This window comes from Ornithodoros turicata, chromosome 4, assembly GCF_037126465.1.
Source record: "Ornithodoros turicata isolate Travis chromosome 4, ASM3712646v1, whole genome shotgun sequence".
In the NCBI taxonomy this organism is placed as follows: Eukaryota; Metazoa; Arthropoda; class Arachnida; order Ixodida; family Argasidae; genus Ornithodoros; species Ornithodoros turicata.
Window position 1 is genome coordinate 64,596,225 of NC_088204.1, and position 21,617 is coordinate 64,617,841.

Sequence of the window (21,617 nt, forward strand, 5' to 3'; positions counted from 1 at the left end):
GGTCTATGACTCGGTTGTGCGATCAGTAATTGAGTACGGGAGTGTCGTGTATGGCTCGGCGCGGCCTTCGGCATTGAAGGTGTTGGACCCCATCCACCACGAAGGCATCCGACTCGCCACCGGTGCCTTCCGGACGTCCCTGTAGTGTGAACCCCGCTCTGGAGCGACTCTTCCTTGCAAAGCCCTCTGTTGTACCCTCGTTTCCGCTTCGCGTGCAGGCGGCGAGTTCCCGTCTGGGATCCAGTCCATTTGGCGTTCCCCTGCAGCAGGCAGTCCTCGATGCTGCGCCTTGGCAGAGACATCTCATACAATCCAATTTAAAAAACATAATAAACATATTCCCCCCCCCAATTTAAAAATGACACAGTTTGACAAACAATCCACTGCACACACTGTCATTCTCCAGGAATTCCTGGATATTCACCGTAACTTCGGGAACCACCATGCAATCTACACTGATGGGACCAAAGTAAGCAATGGTGTGGCGGCCGTTGCCCTTGAAGGTGATTCTATTATGACGGCACGCCTGAACACGAGCGCCACAGTTTTCACCGCAGAGCTTTACGCGATTCTCCTGGCTCTGCGGCATATTCAACAAAACGACCTTCAAAATTCAGTAATTTATTCGGATTCGCTAGCTCTGTGCGTGCGCTGCTTTCATGCTATGACAGCAAGAATCATCTCGTCAAGCGAGTACGAGCGCTTGCGACCCAACTTTGTTCCCGACTTTTCGGTCTGTGTCTGCTGGGTCCCCAGCCACACTGGGATCCCGGGGAATGAACGAGCCGACCGTGAGGCTCGGCGAGCGTTGGCACAAGAGGAGTCAGCTCTAGGACTACCCTACCAAGACGTCCTGCCAGTGTTAAAGGGAGCTGTCTACACACAGTGGCAGCAGGAGTGGGACCTGGAAGAAAATAACAAACTACACCTCACACAGCCACATGTTTCGCCCCCGCATCGGACTGAACATATCAACAGATCCTCCGAAGTTCTTTACGCGAGACTGAGGATTGGACATACATGGCTCACGCATCACCACCTACTGACAGGTCAGGATCCGCCAGCTTGTGCGCACTGCGGTGACAGCCTGGCTGTCTTGCACGTACTGGCATCCTGCCCTCACTTCGAACACCAACGCCAACAGCATTTCGCAGCATTCTACAGATACCATATCCCACTCCACCCAGCCCTTCTACTGGGTGACACTCCTCTTGTGCCGTTTGATAACGTCATTAAATTTCTGACCATGTGTGGGTTAGTTAGTCAGATGTAGATGTGATGTATTGCTCCGCTTTTATCCAATATCACCGAACTCCTCATGTAAATACAGTATCTCATCCTGGATCACCTGATCGCTCACACTTGTAGATAGCTTTAACTGCCATACTCACTTGTTATCGTCATCCTCCTCTCTCTCTTATCCTGGTCCATCTCATCGCTCATACCTGTAGATAGCTTTTAACTACCACACACTCTCTCTCTCACATCATCATCATCTCTCACATACTCACCGTAGTTTTGGCGCCCTATGGCCTTTGTGCCATTAATAATCTCTCTCTCTCTCTCTTTGTTTTTCTGTGTGCAGTGAACTTTTCTTTGAGTGCCTATTTGTGTAGAGACGAAGCCAGTGGTTCACTGGCTATGCGACCAACTACGGTCCACCCTCCGTCCAAAAAGAAAAACTCGGACGGCGCTATCCGTGGAGGGGCGGGTTCTCATCGCCCTGCGGTTTTACGCCACAGGAAGTTTTCAGGGGGCGGTAGCTAGCGACCGGCACATGGCAGTCACGCAGAGCACCATCGGCAAGGTGCTCTTCAAGGTGACGAATACCATAGTGCTACAGCTGGCACCCCTGTGGATATGATTCCCGACCGAACCCGACGAGATCCGCGAGGTCATGCGGGTATTCAAGACCAAATGGAGATTGCCCGGCGTGATTGGTGAGCGTTTATGTGGACAGACACAGAGAAAAAGAAGCTAAGACCACTTAAAACCTTAAACATCGCAATATTTTTTTGCAGGCTGCATCGATGGGTCGGTCATTGGAATCCTGGCACCATCTGAGAGGAACGGGCAGTACCAAAAGAGTGCTTTCTTCTGCCGCAAACAGTACTTCGCTGTCAATGCCATGATCGTAAGTGAAGGACTGGGTATCCTCCTCCTGAATACGTATCCCAAAAAATCTGGCAGTCTCTAGAATATATGCCGACGTGTTCTAAGTGTGTGACGCGTCGATGCGGATCACGTCGATGAATTGCTCGTTTTCCGGCGGAGCACACGATGCCTACGTGTGGAGGCACAGTGAACTGAAACACGAGCTGTCCCGGAGGCACTCGGACGAACCAGGGTCGCACAGTATAATTGAGAACTACAACGGGTACGTGACATTACACATTTCCCTCAGTTGACAGTGGCTATCCATTGCAACCGTGGCTGCTGACGCCGTTGCTTGGAGACGCTCACCCCAAACACACCGGAGGCCCGATACAACAGACGCCACAAAGCGTCGCGCGGCGTAGTGGATAAATGCATCGGACTGCTGAAGTCAAGGTTTCGCTGTCTGCAGCGATACAGGACTCTCCACTACAATCCGCACAGGGCCTCAAATGTTGTTGTGGCATGTGCCGTGCTCCGCAACATATGCATCCACGCACGGGCACCACCTACCGAGGACGCAGGGGAGGGTGAAGAAGACGGCGGTGAAGATACTCCGGCTACGACGAGCAGCCCTAACGCATCCCTGGATGCTCCCCCGGAGAGGGAGATCTATGGCATCGGGGCAGCCATTCGAGCAAGAGTGATTGAGCAGCTGTCGCGACATTAAGTTACGTCGCCGTTACGCTATTACTCTGGGAATTCTTCCCGAGAACCCGACAGACAGCACAGCCTGTGGCAGGGTTCGAACCCACTGCGCAATGGCGCCGGTTTTTCATGAGGGCATGTGATTTAAGCCTCTATTGTTTCGTTTTTTGTATCGGAATTGCTTGGACGGTCGTCAAATGGACCATGGCAACGAAGCTGCCGTCGTGGCGTACCTACACGTACGTTGTTGGAAGTACGAAATATATGATTCTTGCAAAATTAGGTTTTCTCTGTCCCCTTGTTTCCGGTCTTCGCTATGGCGAGATTATCCCGGCGAAGGTGGTCCTTTAAAGAATGGAGAAATCGTAGCACGATTCGTACATGCACGCACATTTATTTGCAAAACAGGATTTCCTCTGTGCAATACACAATTACCGTGGAAAATTCGTCGGAGTTTGTACACGATATCGAGGTCCCAGGAATAGAGTGAAAGAGGTGGGTACATCTCTCTGGAGACACAGCGAACAGGTCCGTTGTCTCGTCACTGTAGGCGAGCCAGTGTCAATGAACAAAGGCAATAGATATGACAGGTGGAAATAGAGGGATAGGGACGCCTATATTGGCATCCGTAACGGTCGTCATAACTTATCCATCCAACTTATCAACTCCCAATTATTATGCTTCATCGTGAAGGGAGAGTTAAGCAACGCAGAGTTCAATACAAACACCCAACCACTTTCGAAATTAAACACGCATCATTATACGTGACAAATCAATAGAAAGAAAATAATGTAAAAAAAATCAGTCTACTGTATGGCCTTTGTGCCATTAAACACATAATCAATCAATCAATCAATCAATCAATCAATCAATCAATCAATCAATCAATCAATCAATCAATCAATCAATCAATCAATCAATCAATCAATCAATCAATCAATCAATCAATCAATCAATCAATCAATCAATCAATCAATCAATCAATCAATCAATCAATCAATCAATCAATCAATCAATCAATCAATCAATCAATCAATCAATCAATCATCAATCAATCAATCAATCAATCAATCAATCAATCAATCAATCAATCAATCAATCAATCAATCAATCAATCAATCAATCAATCAATCAATCAATCAATCAATCAATCAATCAATCAATCAATCAATCAATCAATCAATCAATCAATCAATCAATCAATCAATCAATCAATCAATCAATCAATCAATCAATCAATCAATCAATCAATCAATCAATCAATCAATCAATCAATCAATCAATCAATCAATCAATCAATCAATCAATCAATCAATCAATCAATCAATCAATCAATCAATCAATCAATCAATCAATCAATCAATCAATCAATCAATCAATCAATCAATCAATCAATCAATCAATCAATCAATCAATCAATCAATCAATCAATCAATCAATCAATCAATCAATCAATCAATCAATCAATCAATCAATCAATCAATCAATCAATCAATCAATCAATCAATCAATCAATCAATCAATCAATCAATCAATCAATCAATCAATCAATCAATCAATCAATCAATCAATCAATCAATCAATCAATCAATCTCAATCAATCAATCAATCAATCAATCAATCAATCAATCAATCAATCAATCAATCAATCAATCAATCAATCAATCAATCAATCAATCAATCAATCAATCAATCAATCAATCAATCAATCAATCAATCAATCAACTGTTCACGCGTGTGTAGACACAAGGAACACGTCTGAGGAAGTTGCACTCAGTACAAGAAAAGAAAAGAGATGAAGTAATAAAACAAAATCCCGAAGAGTCCAGTCACACGCAAGTACACTTCTATGGAAAGAGCACACCAAAGGCAGAAATGCAAACAACGGGCACGAGAAAAGCAAATGACACACACACACACAAAAAAAAAACACTGCCTAAATTAGTATACATTCAAACCCCTCCCACACACAAAAAAACACAAAAATCAAAAGACCACAAAGAAAACACACGAAAACACTCAAAAACAAAAACCAAGAACCACACAAAAATCAAAAGACCACAAAGAAAACCCGAAAACACTCAAAAACAAAAACCAAAAACCACAGAAGAAAATCAAAAGGCCACGAAGAAAGGAGACAAAAAAACAAAAACCATACGAAAACAAAACCAAGCATTACGTAAATTAATACGCACACTATATACAATTTGTACAATATTTACAACCGGATGGCGAGGATCCTCATGGCGCTGGAGCTTGGGCACGAGCTAACATAACGAGGAGGGCCCGCTCCACCATTGCCCGCGTCTAAAAGAAACATAACTCATGTAGCGCACATAACGAAACTTGGGCACGTCATGCGCACCTGTTCCATCACACGTTCGTGTGACTGTTGCTGCCGCACAAGGTCGTTAATGGCGACAGGGCGGTCAAGGGCGTTAATGGCCTGGACACCCTCCACGACGAGGTCCAGGCGGTCGACGGCCGAGCTCATGAGGGCCCTATGTTCGGCCGCTCCCGCCACCAGCTGATCCAGAGTGGCGTCCTCTTGCTCCCGGTGTGTCACGAGCCGTGGCGGAGACGTCGATCTGGGTGGCGTCGCTACAAGGAAGCGACACGTTCAAAACAAAGTGCAACAGACAAAGATTCCCCCGTTCCTCGTTGTGTCTATGTCTGACACATACGGTACGTTGCCGTGAGGCTATTACTCTATGGGAAATAAAATTTGGGCAAAATCAGTGGAATGTAAGAGGTCGTTACCAGTCTGCACGTGACGGGGAGGTGCAGCCGCAGGGCTGAACCAGTCACTGGCTCCTGAGATGCTGTTGTCGTTGCCGGCGTTGCCCGTAGCATCGCCCTCCACATCACTTTCTCCTCCACTCCCTTCGAGCGACTGGTTGCGCGGTGACGTGCGCGGACCCTACAGTTATGGCTTCCGTTGGTGTTACTTCAAATTCACGTAATGCAAGTAATGTACAATGCACAAACAGAAAAAAGTATACTTACAACACCACTCGACAGGAGCTGGTTGTAGGAGAAGTGGTCAACACGACATGCTCCAAGCAGCTGCAGGACCCGGGCGTCAATGTCCGAAAACTCCCCCACGGCGTCTTCGAACGTCCTATTGCCCGTCCTTGTGCAGGACGCCTTGCACTCGTTAAATTTCCTCTTAATGGCACGCCGCTTATTAAGCCACGTGGTGCGCCACTGAGCGGCAGTGCGCTGATACTATTGGTCTCGGTTGAGGACCTCGGCCAGCACCCGCCACTCTGCGTCGCGGCTACCACCTTGTGGATTGACCCTCAGGGCGTCCGCAGGGATGGCTAATTGGCGGTTGGTCTCCATATAGGAAACTCCATATAGGAGACCAGCGCCTCCATGCGTTCGCTAGAGAGCTGAGGGGCGCGAGATCCGCTAGTTGCCGACATCTTCGAAAATGGAATATGAGGCTGAATGGAATAAAGGCACGAGACCACATGTCGCGAGATCTTTTCGTCTATATTGATGTTGAAGCGACCTCTGTGTTTCAATATTCAACACATGCGTTTTTTGAACGCGTTTCGCTTTCGCGGCGCCGCGAAACGCGAGCCGCGGAGCGTTTGCAGACGCTTTTCGAGAACCTCTCCGTGCTGCAGCTTCGGAGGGCAGAAACGCGAACGCTTGTCATCCAGCCAATCGGAGCGCTCGGAGGGGTGGAGGTGACGTCCTTTTGGCGCCGGCGGGCAGTGGCGGGCCTCCCGATACCACGCTGGGATCTTTTGTCATTTGTGCGTGTGTACGTGTTTGGTGCTTCCGCGTGAGTAAATTCCTTGTCGCCAATAGTTGTTTGGTGTCTGAGCTGTCAACGAGGAGCTGGGAATTTGCCCAAACCACGGAATCGACGAAAATAAATACGACTTGTGTGTAACCGTGTGTTGGTCGTCGGTAGGTAAACATGTGTCTCGCTTCTTCTGCCGTTCTTTCTCTGCTGTTGTGTCACGTCTGCCTTTCCAACGATTGATGATTCCAGCAGAAATGCTTCACAAGAATTTTTAAATGGAGAACATGCTTCACAATGTAAATTTTGAGGAAGACAGCTGAATGTGTCGGTGCGATCTTGATGTAGCAACAACAACGAAGCGCGTTTTCAGGATGGCGGCTCGGCTATGTGTGCCAGGCCCCTCTCGGCGGCGCCGCGAACGCTGAGGCGGCGCCGCTTTTTGAAACGCATGTGTGAATGAGCCTTTACTCCATTAGCTGGCCTTTGTGAGCCTCCTGTCTACTTCGTTCCCTCAAGCTCAAAGTGATGCTTCCCACTTCTAGGTAACTTATCTATGGTGAGACCTTTCATCATATTGAGACACCTCCCAATTCCTTCGTCTACTTCTAGGTACTGATTGAAACACAATTAAGCACATTTATTCCATCACTACATTTTTAAAACAGTCTGTAGAAGTACCTTTTGAACCTCTTGCAAGACTCTGTCGTACTGATTCCCGCAGTCAGAGGCCTGAAATGTTTTCTTGTTTTTTAAAGGTGTTAGGAAGGGTGGAGATGGAACTTACCTTCACTGGAGGTCCCGTTTCCCATACATAATTTCTTCTATGTGAAAATCTCTCAGCAACAGCATTGAGCTGGTGAACCCACATGCCTTCACTCCAACTGCTCATTTCCTTCTGGGTTGCAGTCAGGAGCCTATTCTCGGAATAAGTGTCAGAGCCGACGAGCTCCCCCAACTGCTCATGACAAATGAGAGACCCTACACTGGCTGACCCTAACAAAGAGACACAAAGTACAGCTGGTGCCCCAACCAGGAATAAGCACCAAGGAAGAGTACATAAAAAAATTGAGCGGCGGAAAATCAAAAGGACGTAATGCACACACGAACGAATACCACGTTTCAAGGGAGCGTGATAGGACACAACCACAAGCAGGGAAGAAAACGCCTTGGAAAGGACATTGTAAAAGAGTAGAGCTCATGGAAGGGAACAAAGAGGCGTATGAGGTCACATGCATCCAATAGGGAGAGCATGTAGCCTGGAAAATAGCCACCAGATTAAGCTTTTTTTTAGGAGGAGGGGCACTTGAGGGAGGCAGAGTACAGTGAGACAAAAGAATGGAGGGGAATTATCAGTTTTCAAACGTGCAACGTGGAAGATCTAAAGCACAGTAGGGGGAGCTATACGAAAGCTTGGAAAGAAATAGCATGAGTCGGGATCATTAAAACCCATCCGTGTGGGGCACACTATGCATGGGAGGAGTTGTAGTGCTGGTACAAAATGACCTCGAAAGGACACATACATACATACATGCATACATGCATACATGCATACATACATGCATGCATACATACATACATACATACATACTTTTTTATGGTGTCTGCAAACAGCAAAAGCCTAGAATTGCAGTGCACCCTAATTACAAGTTGAGGTTACTGAGAACCTCCCGTCTGAACACAGCAGGAAAAACATATTCAGTTAAAGTCTTTCACGTGATCGAAGTTTATGATGGAGATGGAATACGTGATGGAGTTTAGCGCGTGCGGACACTTCCATTCTGTCCAAGATGGCGGTCTTCAGAACGTCGTATGCCTGATCGAGCTGAACTGCGGCGAAGACATCGTCCAGTTCTGCCGCAACTTCCGGAGGAAGACCAGCCAGAACGTGAAAATACTTTGACTGTTGGGACTGGATATGTCGAAGCTGAAATTGGACCTCGACCTGTCTGAACCAAGACCGCGGGTTCTGGCGCCAAAAAGGGGGCAACCGCAGCGTAGTGGTCGTCGAAATAGGCGGATCATCGGCGCTGGAGGAATGATTGCCTGAGGGTGATGCCATCGACAGGCAAAGGCTGCGTATGCTCGACGCGGGTCACCAAATGAGGCAGGCAACGCGGAGGGAGAAGAAAGGACTACCGCAGCCTGTGAAGGTTTGGAAACAACTGAATGTTTATTGTCGCCCCTCGCGCTCGCCTTAGCTGAGCGCTCGTCGTCATCTTTAGATAGCTGCGCTACAAGTCCTTTTAGTACCGCGTTCAGGTCGTCAATCCTGACGTAAATGACGAGATCCCACGCTCGTTTGGGTGTTATGAACATATATTTTCAAGAGTGTCCCTACAGAAGCGGGATTCGGGAGCACACTTCGCCAAAGAATTCAGTGACTACATGTGCTACACCGCGACGACACCTGTACAGCCATTAACGCTTTGGCGATGCCCATTGGAAGCATTGTGCAGTCCGCCTTCTAGCTTTCCCTATTTTTAATGTAAACGTCATTTTCGATGTCGTGAGTTGGTCAGCGGTTTCAGATCGCAATCTGGAAAAGTATGCTACGATCCATTACAATAAGCTCAGTGGTACCAAACATGTGCCTCACACGAAATGTGTTGGCAGTCTTGCGTCTTTAATATTGAAGTGATAACTGTGTTTGCTGCAGCCAATTCATTTTCTTAGTGTAACTAATTCGCATACGTCGTCGAATCGTAAACTCCGAAAAACTCCGTTTTTTACACTCGGAAAAACATCCACCGGTAACGACCTGAAATAAACACTGAAAACCCAGAACCCTAGAAACAAAAGTGCCTGACGAGACATCAGTTGAAATTATCCAACGGGAACTTATATGGAGTGAGAAATGTGATGCTAGAATGCAAAACACAAAGTGGGCTTCATATACCTCTACCATGTATTAGCATCACATGCTTCTACATGGGCAGTCATCGTTACTGTCGCCACGTGACTAGGCATGATGAAGGCCGGGGGGGTGGGTATATATAAGTTTAATAAACAGGAGGTGGCATCTACGCAAGGAGAGGTCAGCCAGACCTATGTCGGCTTGCTACACATGAAGGCCGGGTTGTACAGTTCGCACAGCGTTTTCGTTTTTAAAGTCAAAAGTCACCACATATGTAGTGAGCACACCTGTCGTCAACCAAATGTATCTGAGACTTGCCATGCACGCAGCAAACATATTGGGTTCCGGTCTCGTTTCTGCAAAGCCATACGCCACTTTGTACCACCTCAACAAGGTCCTACTGCATATGAAACACAGAAAATACAATACATGAACCTTAGACAGACAATTAAACCACCATGGAACTACCTTTAGTATAAGGTAAGGCAAGTAGGCCTCTGTAAGGGCCCCATGCTGGCCCGGCAGGTATTCCAGGGCCTTGAGTACTACGCTTGGATTTCTGTTAGTAGTATTATTCCATTACGACAACGACCAACCTTTTCTAATCCAGTAGATCCAAATTCTAATCCAGTTCTAAGCCAAAACCCAGTTCTAATCCAACACAATCCAGCTGTAATCCAACAGAAGCTAATTTTAAGCCATTTGATTGGTCGCCTTAGCTCCGCCCACTTCACGTTGTTTGGTACATGCTAAGCCTGATGATCGCTGATTGGTGAGCATAGCTCCGCCTCTTTGTGCTAATTAGTCAGCTCCGCTTCACGCTGATTGGTTCATTCTAAGCCTGCTGATGACTCTCCATATTTTACAGACTTCTAAGCCTCCATGGCCTTTGTTGCCTTTGTGCCATTAAACGCATAACCTCTCTCTCTCTCTACACCTCACACAGCCACACGTTTCTCCCCCGCATCGGACTGAACACATCAACAGATCATCCGAAGTTCTTTACGCGAGATTGAGGATTGGACACACATGGCTCACGCATCACCACCTACTCAGAGGTCAGGATCCGCCAGCCTGTGCGCACTGCGGTGACAGCTTGACTGTCTTGCACGTACTGGCATCCTGCCCTCACTTCGAACACCAACGCCAACAGCATTTCGCCGCATTCTACAGATACCATGTCCCACTCCACCCAGCCCTTCTACTGGGTGACGCTCCTCTTGTGACTTTTAATAATGTCATCCAATTTTTGACCATGTGTGTCAGATGTAGATGTTAAGTACTGCTCCGCTTTTATCCAATATCACCGAACTCCTCATGTAAATATCTCATCCTGGATCACCTGATCGCTCACACTTGTAGATAGCTTTAACTGCCATACTCACTTGTTATCGTCATCTTCCTCTCTCTCTTATCCTGGTCCATCTCATCGCTCATACTTGTAGATAGCCTTTTAACTATCTCACACACTCTCTCTCACATCATCATCATCTTTCACATATTCACCGTAGTTTTGGCGCTCTATGGCCTTTGTTGCCATTAAAACCATAATCGCTCTCTCTCTCTCTCTTTGTTTTTCTGTGTGCAGTGAACTTTTCTTTGAGTGTCTATTTCTGTAGAGTTTTTTATTCTTTTGGATTGCGAAATGGAAGTCCCACTCGCAGCGTGGGTGAGTCAACGTCCGCAGAAGATTTCGTCCCTATAGTGACGCCGTCGAGGCAACGGATGAGGAGTTTATGCGGATGTATAAACTGACGAAGCCAGTGGTTCACTGGCTATGCGACCAACTACGGTCCACCCTCCGTCCAAAAAGAAAAACTCGGACGGCGCTATCCGTGGAGGGGCGGGTTCTCATCGCCCTGCGGTTTTACGCCACAGGAAGTTTTCAGGGGGCGGTAGCTAGCGACCGGCACATGGCAGTCACGCAGAGCACCATCGGCAAGGTGCTCTTCAACGTGGCGAATACCATAGTGCTACGGCTGGCACCACTGTGGATACGATTCCCGACCGAACCCGACGAGATCCGCGAGGTCATGCGGGTGTTCAAGACCAAATGGAGATTGCCCGGCGTGATTGGTGAGCGTTTATGTGGACAGAGAGGCGACAGACACAGAGAAAAAGAAGCTAAGACCACTTAAAACCTTAAACATCGCAATATTTTTTTTGCAGGCTGCATCGACGGGTCGGCCATTGGAATCCTGGCACCATCTGAGAGGAGCGGGCAGTACCAAAAGAGTGCTTTCTTCTGCCGCAAAAAGTACTTCGCTATCAATGCCATGATCGTAAGTGAAAGAGGGTATCCTCCTCCTGAATACGTATCCCAAAAAATCTGGCAGTCTCTGGAATATATGCCGACGTGTTCTAAGTGTGTGACGCGTCGATGCGGATCACGTCGATGGATTGCTCGTTTTCCTGCGGAGCACACGATGCCTACGTGTGGAAGCACAGTGAGCTGAAACGCGAGCTGTCCTGGAGGCACTCTGACGAACCCCACTTCCTCCTAGGTAAGGGTCGCACAGTATAATTGAGAACTACAACGGGTACGTGACATTACACATTTCCCTCAGGTGACAGTGGCTATCCATTGCAACCGTGGCTGCTGACGCCGTTGCCTGGAGACCCCAACACACCGGAGGCCCGATACAACAGACGCCACAAAGGGGTGCGCGGCGTAGTGGATAAATACATCGGACTGCTGAAGTCAAGGTTTCGCAAGTGAAGTGAAGTGATCAAGTCAAGTGATCCGTACGGTGCATCGAATGCACCCTACATCTGTAGTTGTAAAGGACGAATGTCGCCTCGGTACAAATACTTTCACCCGCTGGGTCACGTCACGGAAATGTTTCCTTTCAAGGCGGGTAGCGGCAGACGTGCATTGTCATTCGGAGATGCGATAACACACCACCGAACGCTTTTCAAAATGAACCCCCAGGAAAAAGCTCATTTTCGTGTTATTTTGGTTTCGTCACTGATTTTCCTTTCCCACACTTCCCTACCCGCGGAACGCAAAATCTGACATGGGACTTCAAGCAACATCTGTTGTAATTGTCTGTTCTTGTGTTGTTGTAAATTGCCGTGTGACCTATGCACCTGCGACTATACCTACCAGTATGGGTAAACAGTATTGTAAATACACTAAAATAAAATTCACTCAGTGTTCTCTACTTCTTCACCGCCTCGTGTGTCGGTGACCTTCCGTATTCCCACCCCCTGCTGGGATTTGGGAATATACACGCCTTCGGTTCTGAATGTATTTAGTTCTGCACCAAAATCTCTGGTCCAACGAAGTCGCGTTTGACCAAATCATTGCCACTCGCAGACGCCATCACTCGCATCGCCACAGCACTCGCAGACGCCAAATTGTCCATACCTTCCATTTCATTCAGTAATAACTCTGGATATAAAAGTGACATCGAAGATGTCATCATTTAGTTACGCAGTCTGTACATCCATGCTTAATAGCTATGAGTCCGCGGCTGGCCAAATCGAAGGCCAGATTGTGTACCATGATCGGTAATTTTTCTCTCGTGGTGCACGCCACGTTACAGGGGTTGCACAGCGTCGCGATGTAATTTGTCTGGCCAGCAGTACAACGCTTGGAATGGTCGTGATGTCGGACACGGGGAAGGTCTTGCGCGAACTCCCGTTTACAGTACGCACAATGGGTGGCAGGTCTGTGCTCGGCCCGTTGCTCATCACAGCACCATTGGATTGCAGCGGGGTAGGCGTTCGCGGCGATCATCTCGTCCCACATTTCCATCAAAGCTTTCGCACACTGCCTCGCGGAATCACCGTGGTACGTCCTCATGCGCATCACTTCGAGTCGTGGGTGCGCATGAGCACGGCACAGAAGCTACAGGTGAAGTGACGCTGCGTGCCAACACCACTAGGAGCGAGTACGCTAGCCGTGTGCAATGCGACGGCGTAATTGTACTGCTGCATGAACGGTATTTTAGTAAATTCTACAAAGTTTTTGCCCGATTCGCAAAATCCCAATAGGATTTCGGTTACGTCCGCGCACAGGCGACGATGTTTCGCCATGCACTCTTCCTTCACGAAAGAGCGCGTGCAACGTTCGCATACTTAACTGTTACTTCTCCTTGTCAACAAGCATTCGAGGGTCTTGGTTCCGAAAAAATGCTGGTCTACCTCTATTAAGTTAATTTTCCTTTCACACTCGAGTTTTGGGGGTCGCGACACGTGCACTCCCTAATCGACGTACACGTATACCTTGTTTCTGTCTTCGATTTCATCCAGATGAGAGTAGGAAACGGGGAAGCAGCTATGCCGCCAGTACTCCGCTGCGAAGTTTTCATATTGTTTCCATCTATATCTTTCCTGCGCGTGCAGGAGAGCGAGTGAATTGTATTTAAAACATTCACCCTCCTATTGAAAGAAAAGTAGGACCCATCGTAATCCCCTCAAGGCCGTGGCTTTCGGGAGCGACCTTGTTCACCTCTTGCTTCAAGCGCAGTTCAAGTCTACCAAATTTGTGGCGCTGTAGAACACTATGACGTCATTTGTTTACAAACAGGGCGAGGTCTATTGTTGGACGTAAACGAAAACGATCTAAGCGTGTTGCACTCCTCCGCAGGCAACTCAAGGTCTAACTCACCTGCTCACGCGCGCTGCACGTGTACGAAGTAAGTTGAAGTAATTCGTTCTTAAGTAACTCAGTAACTGCGAGTTATATTTCAGGCGGAAGAACTTCGTTATTAACTTAGTTACATTTTTCACATGGTAACTTAACTCGTACCGATTACTTTTTGACGGATAACTTCTCAATCTATGGAAAAGGTATAGATTACTGTAAAGGCTCATGTCCCCGGACAAAATGTCCCCGGACGAAACGTCCCCGGACAAAATGTCCCCCGAAAAGGCCCCGGACAAAATGTCCCCAGCTGCCGTCACTGAAACCAGCAACCGTGGAGCTGCAAGCACGGCTGCGGAACCTTTGCAGCCACTGCCAGTACGTCAACAATGAAAAAACCATTGAAGAATTTCTACGAGGTGTTGCCCGGACGATCCGCTTCTAGATCGCAAGCTGAAGTAATCCGAGACGTTTGGTATTGTAAATAACTGTAAATAATGTAAATAATTACTAAGGTCCTACTTTTGAGAGATGCTCCATGGTATGGTTCCCTAGACCAGCATCCCCACTTTGGAGAGATTCGTTTAGCGATGTAAATAATTGTAAATAAATGCTTTGGTTAGTTCAGTTCCATACTCATTGTCGCAATAACTGGTAAGCTCCTACTTTTGACATATGCTTCATTGCTTAAGTCCCCAGACTGGCTTTAGAGGGAGCTTTAACTACATGGGCCCAACCGCACGTAGAGCAGTACGTCGTAAATAAGTCAAATTGCCCTGACGGCCTATAGGATGCGCAACCTCCACATGATCAGGGTTGTAAAAAATCGTGATTAAAAAATCAAATTATTCAGATTTTTTTCATTTAAATATGATGAATATTGATTAAGTCACTGAGTTGATTTTTGTCTTCTAAGACAGATCTTCACCTCATGGCTTCCGTGTGCCACCTCGTAGTAGCGAAATCACTTTTTGAGCACATGCAAAGAAAAGTGTCTAGACTTCTAACAGTGCGGCTAACAGTTACTAGCTAATGCAAATGGAGATCTATTTGAAAACTATATATTATGAATTACACCGAATAGTAATAGGAAAAAGAAATAACTGGAAAAGTTCTACGCTCGTGGAATGACCACCCGCTATGTGTAACCAAATTGTTTGCCAGTGTGCCGGAGAGCCACAGAAGGGGTCACGTGACGCTGTTTGCACTAAAAGTCACTGAAGTCTAATATATTTCAGGCTGTGGTTCATTTCCAGGCTCAGTCTCATATTCCCCAGCGTCTCCAGTTTTATGTTACTATTCGAATTCAAACATAACATAAGGGAGGTGATTTAAATCTTGATTAATATTCATAACTTAAATCGCTATTAAAATCGGTGATTTAAATCTGGCTGATTTAAATCAATCAACCCTGCACATGATAGCATGAAAAACATTTGTCACTTTTGAGCCCGATTGAAAAAATCACCAGCATTATTCTGGTGTTTCCTGATGTTCCTGGCGTTCACGCTAGACTCTTTTGGTGTTTGTAATGTGCACATCAAAAATTTCTGGCGTGACACCAAGGTGATTCTGGTGCTGTCGAGTTCTCCTGATGTCAACACCAGAGTGGACTACTACGACACCAGAATGATTCTGGTGCCTTCTAGAATGCCTGGTGTGCGCACTAGACAGACGTAGTGTTTTAATGTGACCGTTAGAGCGGTCTGGTGTGGTTCACAGACACCAGACATACAGGCGCCAAAGTACGAGCACTACACGTTGTTACCATGAAAACCGCTATTTACAATGATCATGAGTTCCTTAGCGCAATTTCTTTTACAAAGGAATGATAATTCGCATCGCAAATAATTCCCCCGAGTGTCGAAATTGACACGCTTTGCGGCTTTCATTCGAGTTTGAAAACGAAACTTTACGCTCTCATTGTCACATAAGACAGCGACAGCGCCATCGGCATTAGTGTGTTTTGAACTCAACGGGCTGGTCGAGGTGGTTGAGGCAGGGGCGCGAAGCTGTAGCAGGCCCCCACAGCTCCCCCTCTTCGCGGCTCTAAAAAAATGTTTGCACGTCATAAACACGTGGTATTACTCCGTCAGGCATCATAGTTGATACCCATTGGCCGAAGGACATTGCGCGCTCCGCTATTGGTTGGCAAAGTTTCAAAGGAGCATTCTTTCGCGGGCTGCCTGTCTGGCGGGCAGTTACGAGAAGAGAAGGGAGAGAAGTGGCAGCGGCGTCTCGCGTCTCGACGATGTCAGTTGACACCACACCACGGTATGATGGCATTGTTCAAAGAGAAGTCCCAGATTTGTTCGTGTGTCAAAGTGACTCAGCGCATGTTGTGATGTTTCCCAACACAAGTATCCTACGTACGAACAGTCTTTCGAGTTCAGAACTGGAATGCAGCTCACGCCTGAGGAACACTTGTGAGCGCCGTCGCATTTTCAAATGCAGTCACAACGGAGACAGGATTCGGTGTCCGTGCGACAAGCATTGCCCGCATCGTTGAAACCTTCGCACTGCAGCCAACGAAAGGAGATGCTAACCGTGAAATCGCGTGCACTCCTGTGATCGTCGCTTACTTCTGGGAGTAGTGTGTGTTTTCGTGTTCGAACTTGGTCAACGAACGCAACGATTTGGACTCTGTAGGCACGGTGAATATTTGTGTCAGATTATTGAATCAGTACGATGTTTCAAATAAATGTGTATTTTGTCAAAAATTTGCCTAGTTGTTCTGTAATACGGAATAACAAGCGTCGGGCATGAAAACCAGTAAAAGTAAAAGCCGATGGTAGCCAGTACTGGCCAGTACCGGGCCGAAAGGCGAGCCAAACTGAGAGACTCCTGATTGGCCGAAATGTAGGCATCATAGTTCATTTTCATTGGTTGCATGTCCAGTGTTGCCTGAATTATCTCAAACTATGGGCTCTATGGGGAGCTGTGGGAGCCTGGCTGTAGTAGAAATCTATTGTAGCAGAAAACTCACGTGACCTCCGGAGCTCGACCAATGACTGAGGACTAGCCACCCTATTTTTTTTTCTTTTTTGATTATGTCGCGAATGACGTACATGACGTGTCATCCGTTTCTCTCTTACTACTTTCCTCCTCTGTGCTCTGCTTCCCGTCCTCTTTTGTTGTTCCTTTTTTTCTTCCATGCACTGTTTTTTTTTTTGTTCGCGTTTGTCGGAATGCAGTGGGAGTTACAGGAATACGACTGAGCCTTGGTTGTTTTTGTCACATTAAATATTTTATTGTGCGACATACGGTTATGCAAGCAAGACATACACAGGATGACATTAATATTGCTCCAGAATTTGCTTGAAGAAGCCTGATGTCGGACTGCTACTGGGAACTGGAGCTCAGTGGCTGCAAGATGAAAACAATTGGTATCAGATATACGGTTATGCATGTGAAAGTTGCAATGTAAATAGAAAGAATAAAGGTGCTATTGAACGCGAAAAATAAGAACGGTGGTAGGGTTGCGAGAAGCTCGCAGTCATGGGGTGTGATGAGCGACCTTAGTACGAAAAATACCTTTTATTGCGCTACTTCACAATTATATATTCAGACCGATTAGCCTGACAATCTTGGCTTTGGCGCTACGTACAGAACAGCTACTAAGTCAACGCGTCTGACGAAACTTGTCGAGCGAAATCACCAAGAATCAGACTTACAGTAGCGTCATACCTTTATACAGTACGACGTGAACGGGTATTTAATCATGACACTTAGATGATATTGTTTCACGAAAAGAAATATAGTCTACCATCGTACCTGCAAAGCTACGCTGTCTGTCTCGGTCACCGCGTATTCCGGTAACTGTTAAGCAACTTATTCACAATACACGATGTGAATGCGGTGTTGTAAGGCAACAAGCAACGACAAATGACTTACCTCTCGGCAGTCGTTGACCAGGTATCGGGTACGAGGCGTTCGGACGCTCGAATAGTTTCTACACCAAGAAGCAGAGCACAAATGTTGCGCAGGCATCTTCCCTGGCAGCTGTGACTGTTCGAGGACGCTCACATGATGCAGCTTGCGTTTTTAAACAGGAAAAATCAGAACTCATAGTCCAACACAACGAACAAATTCGAAAACAGCCAATCACCGCTCAGAAAACGAATTCATCCTCATGGGAACCAATCAGTAATCACTAGCCACCGGATGTCCCCATGACGTTCAATTTGTGACGTTTTCTGACGTCCGATGACGTGAAACGCATGAAGCGCCTCACTTTATCCCGCAAGGGAACTGGCGAGTTTCGGGCCCTTGGTTGAGGTAGCGTTTCGTCCTGGTTTTCAATATGAAAACTTCGCACGAATGTGAAGAACTTTGAATATGTGTTTCTGAAGTTCTGCATTATATGTCGTAGTTTGCTTTCCAACCTGTGCACAAGTGGAATTATGAGAAAATACAAGAGATGCATTCGGGGTAGATGTGACGACTGGTCATTGGTGTGACGTCTTTGAATGTGCGTTTTGTCCGGCATCATATGAACTCATTATTCATGGGATATGGACTACAAGAAGAGAGGACGGAAAATGACTGAAGAGTTGATCGAGTATGCTTTTCTAAATTATAACTGTGTCGCATGTGATGTATTCACACTCGTAGAAGGAATAACATTGCTGCTTTTTGTACTTTTGTATTGTGGAGTGCATACTAACTGTGTCTCATCAGTGGTAGCAGTAATACAGACAGTTTTGTTACACGTGCTTGTCTGTTTCTATTTCTGATTCTCAGTATACTATATGCAAATAATTAGTTTAGGCTGCTAACAGCTGGGACACCTTTGCAGTAGAAAGAAACCTGTGATATCTTGTTGTATTGTTGACTGGTTTGATGAGTCGCTAACATTAATGAGTACATCCCAAGCCAGTGGCGTATCTAGAGCTACCTGCGCCCATGGCAACATGGTTAACATGATGTCCTTAGGGATGCGTTTTCGTGTTGTCCGCACTAGGTTTCACACTATAACCTCTCTAATGGCCAGGTGCCAGGTTGAGTACCCGACCTGGCACATTCACATCCGACCACATAATAGCGCCCCTGTTCAACTGGCGCCCATGGCACCTGTCCACACCTGCCACACCCTAGATACGCCACTGTCCCAAGCAGCCTTAGTACCGGAATAACGAGCAGACCGTGTTGGTTGAATGTTGCACATTCATGTATGCATGTCAGGATCCCTTCGTGGTGTTTTATGATGCTCGACTATTGAACATTATGCTGTTTCACGCATTCGATACCGTGAGGTACTTGGCTCCTCAGCGTCCTCACGAGGCTCTGAAAGCTGTGCATAATTTTGAACGCTTAGAGAAAAACAAACAGGACAGCAAACACCGTGTTCGTGCTGTGGTACCGCGCTTGCACTATCCTGCTTTCGCTGTCTCTCTCACACACACACGTCGACAGCTATGCACAGCTTTTAGTCCATTGTGAGGTTCCTAACGGACCAAGTACATCACGGGATTTAACGCATGAGACATCATAATGTTCAACAGTGGAGCATCACAGAACACCAGGGATCCTGGTGTGCAACACCAGAGCGCACACATCAGAGGTCCTGGTGTGGAACATCAGAGAGCAGGCACTAGGAACACCAGGGAATTCTGATGCTAACATCAGAGAAGAAAGCACCAGGAATGTCCCAAATCACAGCCACCAAAAACACCAGAATGATTCTAGTGCTTTTTTCAATAGGGAGGTACCAACGGCTGTGCAACCGGGCGGCATCTGGGGACATTTTCGGGGACGTTTTGTCCGGGGACATTTTGTCCGGATCCCCTGCGCCGCCATCTTGAAAACGCGCTTCGTTCTTGTTGCTACGTCAAGATCGTACCGATACTTCCAGGTCTCTTCCTCAAAATTTACATTGTCAAGCATGTTCTGCATTTTATAATTATTGTGAAGCATTTCTGCTGGAATCCTCAATCGTTGGAACGACAAACGCGACACCATAGCAGAGAAAGAACGGCAGAAGTGAGACACATGTTTACCTACCGACAACCAACACACGGTTACACACAAGTCGTATTTACTTTCGTCGATTCGATGGTTTGCGCAAATTCCCAGCTCATCGTTGACATCTCAGACACCAAACAGCTATTGGTGACACGGAATTTACTCACGCGGTAGCACCAAACACATACACACGCACAAATGACAAAAGATCCCAGCGCGGTATCGCGAGGCCCGCCATTGCCACCTCACCCCTCCGAGCGCTCCGATTGGCTGGATGAAAATTGTTCGCGTGTCTGCTCTCCTAAGCTGCAGCACGGAGCGGTTCTCGAAAAGCGCCTGGAAACGCTCCGCGGCTCGCGTTTCGCGGCGCCGCGAACGCGAAACGCGTTCAAAAAACGCATGTGTGAATCAAGCTTAACGGCGTTACGTAAAACACTGGCTAAACTTCCCCTTCCTCTGTGACCTCCTTACTCCATTAACTGGCCTTTGTGAGCCTCCTGTCTACTTCGTTCCTTCAAACTCACCTTCTAGGTAACTTATCTATGGTGAGACCTTTCATCACATTGAGACACCTCCTAATTCCTTCGTCTACTTCTAGGTACTGATTGAAACACAATTAAGTACCTTTTGAACCTCTTGATTCCCGCAGTCGGAGGCCTGAAATGTTTTATTTCCTTCTGGGTTGCAGTCAGGAGAATACGTGTCAGAGCCGACGAGCTCCCCCAACTGCTCATGACAAATGAGAGACCCTACACTGGCTGACCCTAACAAAGAGACACAAAGTACAGCTGGTGCCCCAACCAGGAATAAGCACCAAGGAAGAGTACATAAAAAAACTGAGCGGCGGAAAATCGAAAGGACGTAATGCACACACGAACGAATACCACGTTTCAAGGGAGCGTGATAGGACACAACCACAAGCAGGGAAGAAAACGCCTTGGAAAGGACATTGTAAAAGAGTAGAGCTCATGGAAGGGAACAAAGAGGAGGAGGGGCACTTGAGGGAGCCAGTGTACAGTGAAACAAAAGAACGGAGGGGGGAATTATCATTTTTCAAACATGCAACGTGGAAGATCTAAAGTACAGTAGGGAGAGCTATACGAAAGCTTGGCTTGGCTTAAAACGCATCCGTGTAGGGCACACTATGTATGGGAGGAGTTGTAGTGCTGGTACAAAATGACCTCGAAAGGACACAGCAGGAAAAACATTCAGTTAAAGTCTGTCACGTGATCGAAACACCAAAGTGGAGCATAGGTCATAGGAAGTTGTCATTTTAAAAGCACATCTAGCAGTTGCGGTGCTGACGACAAGATGGGACGCAAGCGAAAGCTGTGTTGAGGACGATGGTCTTCCTCTACATGAGCCCCGACCGGCGATGATGGTATGCCACGGAGAGGCGATGACGGTGGCCTATCGCCATGGCCGCGCCGGTGGAACTGAGAAGCGGGTGCTCCATGCGCGTGGCCATCGTTGTCGTCGTCCGCTACAGGGGTCCCCCGGCCGTCAGGTGCGTTGCGGACGCATCGCAAGAGCTGGAGTCCAGGTAACGCGTCTGGGAAAAGCTACAGTTGGGGGCGACCGTGGTAGACGTGCAGACGTGGTGACGTGTGGTCGAACAGGGGCACGGCACACGTTGGCGGCATTTC

General features: G+C 47.2%; 1 protein-coding gene across 1 annotated transcript; it reads left to right on the forward strand.

Annotated features, from left to right (window-relative positions):
- The first annotated feature begins 11,329 nt into the window (after positions 1-11,329).
- On the forward strand, positions 11,330-12,135 carry LOC135392522 (putative nuclease HARBI1). Its single transcript, XM_064623230.1, has 4 exons — positions 11,330-11,492; positions 11,586-11,698; positions 11,860-11,920; positions 11,984-12,135. The coding sequence occupies exons 1-4, from the start codon at positions 11,330-11,332 to the stop codon at positions 12,133-12,135; spliced, it is 489 nt and encodes a 162-aa protein (XP_064479300.1).
- Positions 12,136-21,617: the final 9,482 nt, after the last annotated feature.

Excerpts from the sequence above, each read along its gene's own strand:
- LOC135392522 (XM_064623230.1), top strand. The coding sequence starts at position 11,330 with ATGGCAGTCACGCAGAGCACCATCGGCAAGGTGCTCTTCAACGTGGCG. Across the intron at positions 11,493-11,585 it reads GAGATTGCCCGGCGTGATTG|GCTGCATCGACGGGTCGGCC; the intron begins GTGAGCGTTTAT and ends TTTTTTTTGCAG. Across the intron at positions 11,921-11,983 it reads CGAACCCCACTTCCTCCTAG|GTGACAGTGGCTATCCATTG; the intron begins GTAAGGGTCGCA and ends CATTTCCCTCAG.